We start from the raw sequence: 8,842 nt of genomic DNA, 5'->3' as shown, positions 1-8,842 counted from the left end.
GGGTATCTATCCAAAAGAATTGAAAGCAGGGACTCAAACAGATAATTGCACACCCATGTTCAAAGCAGCATCATCCACAATAGCCAGAAGGTGGAAGCAACCCGTGTCCATTAAGGGATGAATTGATAAACAAAATGGAGGAATCCTGAAGACAGTATGCTAAATGAAAGAAGCCAGACACAAAAGGACAAATACTTTATGATGATGCTGCCTATGTAAGGGATCTAGAGCAGTCAGATTCATAGAGACAGAAAATAGAATGCTCATTGCCAGGGGCTGGGGGAGGAGGGAATGGGAAGTCACTGTTTAATGGGCACAGAGTTTCACTTTGGAAAGGTGAAACAGTTCTGGAGATGGATGGTGGAGATGGTACAGAACAATGCCACCGCATGTAAAATCATGCAACTGTATACTTACAACAAATGGTTAAAGCCGTAAATTTTATGTATACTCATATTGTAACGCAATAAACAAAAATAGAAATTTAAAAGAATAAAGTTGGCTTAAATCCAGGCCCTCAACCTAGCAGAGCCGCTCAGGTGACCCCGTTCACCTGGTCCAGCTCATCGACCTCGCCCCCGCCCCTCCCTCCCCAGCCCCGCCCCTCCCTCCCCAGCCCCGCCCCGCCCTCCCCAGCCCCGCCCCTCCCTCCCAGCCCCGCCCCGCCCTCCCTCCCTCCCCAGCCCCGCCCCTCCCCGCCCCCACAGGTTGCGACCCTGCGGCCCCCGCCGTCTCACCACGCAGGCGCGGAGCGGTGGCCAGGATGGGGCGTGGCCTCATTCTGCGCCTGTGCTGAATTCCAGCCGCCACTGCTGTGGGATAAAATGATTCCCAGGTTGGGCTCCCTGGCCTGTTGGCCTAGTGGAGGCCGACACAGCACACGCGCAAACCGAGCACGCGCGTCAAAAGACGGAGAGAGCGCGCGCTCCCCACGTCCTGCGCGCCCGGCTGCCAGGCCTCCGTCTCAGTCGTCACTCCCGCAGGGCCGGGGCTGGCGTGCCCACGTCTGAAGAGCAATGCCCCGGGAGATCATCACGCTGCAGCTGGGCCAGTGCGGCAACCAGAGTGAGCAAGCGAGCCCTGAGCCCCTCCGGTCTCTGGGTCTGCCTCTTCCCGGTCCTACCCAAGAGCTCGGCATCCACTAGTCCCTCTTTCCCTTCCATGAGTCTCCTGCCCTACTGCGTATGATGACCCAGACCGAGAGCTGTGCCTCAGCCCTGGGCTGTGATGGCTCAGAGACCCAGGTGTCTTGGGTCCACCCTTGAGTGTGACAGCCTCTGAGCCTACAGCTGGGCTCCTCAGGCCTTAGGACTCAAGTAGACTCAGGTGTCTCCCCCTCTCTCCCAGTTGGGTTCGAGTTCTGGAAACAACTGTGCGCCGAACATGGTATCAGCCCCGAGGGCATCGTGGAGGAATTCGCCACCGAGGGCACTGACCGCAAGGACGTCTTTTTCTACCAGGTGCCCCCAGCGACTTGTCCAGGGCCGGCCGTGGCCCGGGGGTCCCTGAAGGGAAGGGCAGCGGCCTGGTACTGGGAAATCCGCTGGGCAAAAGGGCCAGGCGGCTGGCTTGAGGAGGGAGGGCCGGCAGGAGCCAGTGTTGGGAGGACTGAGGACTGGGCAGGTCCTAGCCGATTGGGCCCCTTCCTGGACTCCCCTTGACAGGCGGACGATGAGCACTACATCCCCCGGGCCGTGTTGCTGGACCTGGAGCCCCGGGTGATCCACTCCATCCTCAACTCCCCCTATGCCAAGCTGTACAACCCAGAGAACATCTACCTGTCCGAGCATGGAGGAGGAGCTGGCAACAACTGGGCCAGTGGATTCTCCCAGGTCATTTGCTATTCCCTGGCAGGGCCCACAAGTCCCTGTGTGGCCGCAGGCTCTGTGACTTCTCAGAGAGATGAAACCAGATCAGGATGTATGAGAGCTGGAAGGAGAGAGACATGGCTGCAGGGAGTTAACTACATAATATTAAGAACCTGCACTAGCTGGTGCTGTGTGCCAGGCTATTCTAAGTGCTTTACATGTGTTAACTTATTTAAACCTCGGAGGTACTACAGGTTCACAGCCTCTTATCTGCCTTTCCAGAATCCAAAAAGCTCTGAAGCCAAAAGAGCAGCAAAACCAAATCTCAATGGAGACAGACTATTTTAGAGTTTCTGTCCATTTTATTGTTATTACTCATACCTTTCATTACAGAAATATTAATGTATTTGATTAATGCACCTCAGATCTCCTCTGGGGTTTTATTTAATATACATATATGTACCATATTATCTTTCTAAAATCTGAAATATTTTGAATTACAAAACATAACTGGCTCCAAGGATTTTAGATAAGGGTCTGTGGACCTCTATTATTACCTTCATTGTACAGAAGCGGAAACAGGCATAGAGAAATCAATAACGTGCCCAGAGGCACTCAGCTAAATGGGCTGCAGCTAATGTATGAACCCAGGTAGTCTGGGTATAGAGTGCTTGCTTTTAACCACTGTGCTGTACTGCCTCTCAATGTAGATTAAAAGCAGGGCAGGGGCCGGCCCATGGCTCACTCGGGAGAGAGTGGTGCTGACGACACCAAGGCCAAGGGTTCGGATCCCTGTATAGGGATGGCCGGTTAGCTCACTGGGAGAGTGTGGTGCTGACAACACCAAGTCAAGGGTTAAAATCCCCTTACCGGTCATCTTTTAAAAATAAAAGGCAGGGCACCTATGCTACAAAAAAGTACTTTCAGGTGCTATAAGGAGAATCAAGGGTGGCTATTCTGAGGTCATGACCCTCATCACATGGTCCTATCCCACTCTGACCCCCCCCCATGTCTGTCTGTACAGGGAGAGAAGATCCATGAAGACATTTTTGACATCATAGATCGGGAGGCAGATGGTAGTGACAGTCTAGAGGTAAGTGTCCCAGGAATGCTGGTGGGAGCCGACATAGGGAAGTCTTGGCAACACCCTTTAGAAGCTATCTATTCAGCACAAGACCCACCCATGTACCCTTTGCACTGTACAGAAGCTACTGGGCCTTGCTGGAGACAAGGCAGAGTCTCCTAAGCTGTACATGTAAAAGGACCGTAGGGGAAGGAAGGGCTCAGTAAGATAGGAGTCCAAGAAATTGTGGGGTGAAGGGCCAGCCTGTGGCTCACTTGGTAGAGTGTGGCACTGATAACACCAAGGCTGCGGGTTCCGATCCCTAATAGGGATGGTTGGTTAGCTCACTTGGGAGAGCATGGTGTTGACAACACCAAGTCAAGGGTTAAGATCCCCTTACCAGTCATCTTTAAAGAGAAAAGAAATTGTGGGGGGTGAGTCCAGTTTGAAATTCTGCTACTAGATACCTGGACACTGTTGCCCATTCTCCATGCAGGGCTTTGTGCTGTGTCACTCCATCGCTGGGGGGACAGGCTCTGGCCTGGGCTCCTATCTCTTAGAACGGCTGAATGACAGGTAAGTCTGTGTTTGGGGGACTAGGAGGAGACATGTCCTCCAACTTGGTTTCCCAAGTGACTGGGAGGCCCTGCAGATAAACATCCCTATGTGCTGGAGTAGGAAAGAGCCCTTCTAGTCTCTCCTATAGTGAAGAAAGTGAAGTTACAACAACTGAGAACCCAATCACACTCCTAGTGGTGGGAATTGGAGCCTAGGATCTGGGCCAGGTACGAAGGTCCAGGGAGTGTGGCCAGATTAGGAGCTGGAACTCTAGATCCTAAGATGTCTCTCTGCCCTTCTCCCTTGGGGGTTACAGAGTTCCAAAAGTCAAGTTTCCCTTCTCTACTGATCCTGTGACCCACCCAATTTCCCCTTCCAGATTTAGCTGCTTTCCAGACAGGTGTTGGGGAACCTCATGTTCACCAAGCTCCAGTCTGTTGCCCTGATCTTTTTCTCCCAACCCCCACCAGGTACCCCAAGAAGCTGGTGCAGACGTACTCAGTGTTTCCCAACCAGGATGAGATGAGCGACGTGGTGGTACAACCTTACAACTCACTCCTCACGCTCAAGAGGCTGACCCAGAACGCAGACTGTGTGGTGAGTCCTGGATGCTACCTTTCCCCACTCCCAGTGTCCCTGTCGACTTATTCATCTTCATGCATTTAAAAAGCCCATTCTGAGCCCTCCTTTGCCAGAGGCCTGTGCAAGTCCCTTTTAGATGGGACTCTCTGGCCATGAGGCTCAAAGGATATTAAGCTTCAGAGCCTAAGTTCAGGCGGGTTTCCTATTTTCACTGTTCCCATAAATGTGCCACCCTCTTTTGTCCCCCCAGGTGGTGCTGGACAACACAGCCCTGAACCGGATCGCCACAGACCGCCTGCACATCCAGAACCCGTCCTTCTCCCAGATCAACCAGCTGGTGAGCACCCACTACCCACTCCTGGACTCCTTTGGACTGGACACCCTCCTTGCTGGAGGGCCATCTGGGGAAGGGAGGCTCATCCAGGCCAAAGCCTATGAAGTGACACCCCTGCCCCCAGGTGTCCACCATCATGTCGGCCAGCACGACCACCCTGCGCTACCCTGGCTACATGAACAACGACCTCATCGGCCTCATTGCCTCGCTCATTCCCACACCCCGGCTCCACTTCCTCATGACTGGCTACACCCCCCTCACCACGGACCAGTCAGTAAGAGCAACCCTCAGTGGCCCAGGCCAGGCTGGCCCTGGACCTGGCAGGCCCCAACCTAGTCTCTCTCTTTCCCCCACTACCCCAGGAGCTGCCCTCTGCAGCTCCCAGAGGCTCTGCGCTCAGGCACAGATCTACAGCTTTCTTGCTGACATGCTCTCTGTCTTCCCATCTTCCTGTCTTCCCTCTGCCTTTGGCTCCTGCAGGGCTTGGGTTGTATGGAGTTGGGTTTTGCTACTGCACAAGGGCACGAGTTTGCTGAGCGGAGGAGGGCTAAGACCGTAATCCTGTGGCAGAGACTCAGTACAGACCTGAATCTAAAGACATTCCCCACAGAGACCCTCCTACCCCGAGTCTGACGGGAACATGTGTTGACCGCTGTTCTCTGTCCATGAATCAATGGACTGTGCCCTGAGTGCTGGCCTGGTCCCTGTGACCCACTGTCCCATCAGGTGGCTAGCGTAAGGAAGACCACGGTCCTAGATGTCATGAGGCGGCTGCTACAGCCCAAGAACGTGATGGTGTCCACAGGCCGGGACCGCCAGACCAACCACTGCTACATTGCCATCCTCAACATCATCCAGGGAGAGGTGGACCCCACCCAGGTGGGTGAGGCCCCTCAGTTCTAACCCCTGAACCTGCAGGCCTAGAGGAGAGGCTACCATCACCACTCCTGTGCCCACCCCAGGTCCACAAGAGCCTGCAGAGGATCCGCGAACGGAAGTTGGCCAATTTCATCCCCTGGGGCCCAGCCAGCATCCAGGTGGCCCTGTCCAGGAAGTCTCCCTACCTGCCCTCAGCCCACCGTGTTAGCGGTCTGATGATGGCCAACCACACCAGCATCTCCTCGGTGAGTCTCGTAGTTTGCACCTCTTTTCCCCTAATTGGTTTCCTGATTGTGACTCACCTCTCTCCATCCCAGTTGCCCCTGCTTCCAGCTTTTTTGCTGTAGTACAGCCCAGCCTTGATTTCCTGGCTCTCTGGGCCACATTGTTTCTCAAAATTCTTTGTCGCCCTTGCTTTCTGTTTACCCCAAGCTCTTTGAAAGGACCTGTCGTCAGTACGACAAGCTGAGGAAGCGGGAGGCATTCCTGGAGCAGTTCCGCAAGGAGGACATGTTCAAGGACAACTTTAATGAGATGGACACGTCCAGGGAGATTGTGCAGCAACTCATTGATGAGTACCATGCAGCCACACGGCCAGACTACATCTCCTGGGGCACCCAGGAGCAGTGAGTCCCCCAGGACAAGGACCCTCATCTGCCTTATTGGTTGGGCCAGGCCCCATCTGACTGACCACCCCCTCAGAGCACAGATCAGGGACCTCACACGTCTCTTTCTCATACACACACGTACACACATTCTCTGTTGGCCTGGGGACATGTTTCCTTCTCCTCTTATGAGACTATCTTTAATAAAGCAGTGGACATAAATGAAGTCACTGGTCTCTTTGAAGGCTTTAGAAACCGGGCAAGGGGATGCCTGTTCTTTTACCATCACTCTGATGGAGTCCCTCCCCATTTCTAGCATCTTCAACTCTGAGCAAACGGTCTCCCCCAGATTTTCCTTCTGCCTAATTTTGGAGAACACAGGTGGGGTTTGACCTACCTGAAATTCCTTTCCAGGGTGAATAGGCCCACAGATATTACCTTGTTCTCTGTCTGGCCCCCTTTGGATCCCAGTTGCCTCTCACAAGTCACTATATTAGGTGAACATTCCACCCGTTTCATGTTCCCACATCAGAGAGTCCTGTTGATTACAAAATCTGTGGGCCTGAGGCCACCACCCCTACCACTAGGCCCTGGGCAAGCAATGGAATCAGACCAGCTACCTTTAAGCTTCTTGCAAACAGGGTGGTGCTGGAAAGACAGTCCAGGAGATCCACTAGTTTCAGGCAGCTGGAGTCTAGGAACATCAAGTCAAGAGGACAAATTTATTCTTTTATTTTATTGTTTCCATATAATGTATGTTTGTTTGTTTGTTTATTTATTTATGATTCTTTGAAAAGAATAACAAAGTTTGCAAACCTTTATCTAGACTGACCAAGAAAAAAAGAGAGAAGACAGAAATTACTAAGATCAGAAATAAAAGCAAGGGGCTGGCCCGTGGCTCACTCGGGAGAGTGCGGTGCTGATAACACCAAGGCCGTGGGTTCGGATCCTATATGTAGGGATGGCCGGTTCGCTCACGGGCTGAGCGTGGTGCTGACAACACCAAGTCAAGGGTTAAGATCCCCTTACCGGTCATCTTAAAAAAAAAAAAAAAAAGAAAGAAAGAAAGAAAAGCAGGGGCGTGGTAGAGCAGTTGCTTCTATTATGCTGGAGTGGGCTTTGAGGAGAGAAATGTCCTCCTCTTTTTCTGGTCTTTGCTGGTGACTCTCCTTGTGTCACTGCAGTTGAGTGTCTGGTGGGCTGCCTGCATGGTGGCTCTGGCTACTGTTGTGTTGAGCCACTTTTGCAGCAGCCGTGGCTGTGGTGGGCCGTCCATGTGGAAGTGGTGTTTTTGGCATGCTCCTTGCCTGCTTCCAGGCGGGGAATGCTGCCCTCTGTTCCTGCCTAGTGTCCCGGGTGTGCTCTGTTTCTTCAAGAGGCCAAATTGAAAACCTGGACTGCAAGCAGGGTCAAAAGTTTTTCCACAGCTAAGGCACCATATTTCTGTTCTCAGATGGTCTATTTAAAGGACAGCGACTTCCACTTCTGGTCAAAGACTGTAGGGAAGTACTTGATTTAGGAGCCTAAATCTTCAGGATCGAAAGGGCAAAGCAGCTTCTTCTTAGTCTGTGGTGGATTGTCCGGGCCCCATTAGGGTCTTATATACCCTAAAGGTGAGGATTACAGTGATGGCTAATATGCATGCATACACTGTGATAAGTACATTCTTTTGTTTAATCCTCATGACAACCTTACGAAGTGGTAGACGTTATTATTAATCTCATTTTATAAATGAGGAAACTGAGGCCAACAGACTTAGATTCAAACCCTGGTTTGACTGACTGGTATCTGTGTTCCTAACCATTGCACTGTCCTGCCTTTTGTGATAGTTTATAGGCTGGTGTAGAATCATCCTATTTCTGAGGACTTTTGGAGCCCCTGGATGAGCTCATGATTGTCAGAGGTTGTGGCACGTTGAATACCTGTGTAGAGAGGGTAGATTGTATCCTTGGAGTGGGGGTAAGGGGTGTCAGCCTCAACTGGCCTAAATATACTACAAAGTGTCCCCATCACCCAAGTCAGGGTAATTGGCAACTTCTGCCTGCCCTCAGGATGTCTGGGGTCAAAACCAGAGGGTCAGGCTGAGTGGATCAGAAGGAATGGGGCTGGCAGAGCTCAGCACAAGGGTGAAACACCAGCCCAAGCAAGTTTCTGCCACTCTTACTGGGGCTGAAGAGTACTGAGGAACTTTGGGCAAATTGAGATCCCCCCCCCTTTTTACATTAGAGCATACTTGCTCACTATTGGCCTGGGGATATACTTTTCCTCCCATGAACCATTTATCTTTAATAAAGCTCTGCATGTGAACAGAGTGAGCACTATACAGGTCAGACCCCTATGAACAGAGGGGATCCTTGTAGGACTGATGAACAGACAGGCAGTCAGAAGCCAGGCCCTGGGTTGCCTGAGGGATGGCAGGGAGGCCACAAGCCTGTCACCATTGCAGTCAAAGCAGCCAGGCTGTCACTATCAGTTGCCAGTGTCTGCAGGGGGCTGACTCAGGGAGAGCCAGCCTGGTTGGTATCAACCAGCTGCCTGTTCTCTCAGTAGGGAGGAAGATGACTTCAGCAAAAACCAGTGTACACCTGGTCCCTTCTCAGCTTCACTTCCTCCTTCTGCACCACTGGGTACCTGGTCTCAGTTCTCTCCCTTAACTGCCCCCGCCCCTGATGACCAACCTTTCTTCACTTGGGGCATGTGCAGGAATAGCTAGTGATGAGTGGGGGTCATGAGCTGGCAAATGTAGAGAGGCTGGTACATATTAATGGCCAGCTGGCCCACTTCCAGGCCACAAGCAGGTCCTCCTTTGCAAGATTCTGTTAGGCAGAATGTAGAGTCCCAGGCAGGAAGAAATACCCAGGTAGTCCAGAGTAAAAGCCATGTCTAGATAGTACTACAGTCACCAACCCAGAGGGGTGAATAAATACCCTGGGAGGGAGAAATGGATCCGCAAAGATGTCTCCTTTTTCTGACTGCTGAGCACCAGGCATTGTAAGAACAGACTCACACTTCA

The 8,842-nt window shown here is 52.1% G+C and overlaps 1 protein-coding gene across 1 annotated transcript; it reads left to right on the top strand.

Moving 5' to 3' along the window:
- Positions 1-796: 796 nt before the first annotated feature.
- Positions 797-6,038, top strand: LOC134388121 (tubulin gamma-1 chain-like). The gene is made up of 11 exons (XM_063110912.1): positions 797-1,065; positions 1,348-1,460; positions 1,665-1,832; positions 2,833-2,901; positions 3,368-3,447; positions 3,900-4,026; positions 4,262-4,348; positions 4,470-4,630; positions 5,068-5,224; positions 5,308-5,469; positions 5,657-6,038. Exons 1-11 carry the CDS (start codon positions 1,017-1,019, stop codon positions 5,852-5,854), a joined length of 1,371 nt encoding a protein of 456 aa, XP_062966982.1. The 5' UTR covers positions 797-1,016; the 3' UTR covers positions 5,855-6,038.
- The last annotated feature ends 2,804 nt before the right edge of the window (positions 6,039-8,842 follow it).

Source organism: Cynocephalus volans, chromosome 10 (genome assembly GCF_027409185.1).
Source record: "Cynocephalus volans isolate mCynVol1 chromosome 10, mCynVol1.pri, whole genome shotgun sequence".
NCBI lineage: Eukaryota > Metazoa > Chordata > Mammalia > Dermoptera > Cynocephalidae > Cynocephalus > Cynocephalus volans.
This window is presented reverse-complemented; position numbering and strand designations above follow the sequence as displayed.

What these genes read in the sequence shown, in the direction of transcription:
- LOC134388121 (XM_063110912.1), top strand. Translation starts at nt 1,017, where the DNA reads ATGCCCCGGGAGATCATCACGCTGCAGCTGGGCCAGTGCGGCAACCAG. An exon ending in TCTCCCAGATCAACCAGCTG is followed by an intron (nt 4,349 to 4,469) that starts GTGAGCACCCAC and finishes CCCTGCCCCCAG; the next exon opens with GTGTCCACCATCATGTCGGC. An exon ending in GAGAGGTGGACCCCACCCAG is followed by an intron (nt 5,225 to 5,307) that starts GTGGGTGAGGCC and finishes TGCCCACCCCAG; the next exon opens with GTCCACAAGAGCCTGCAGAG.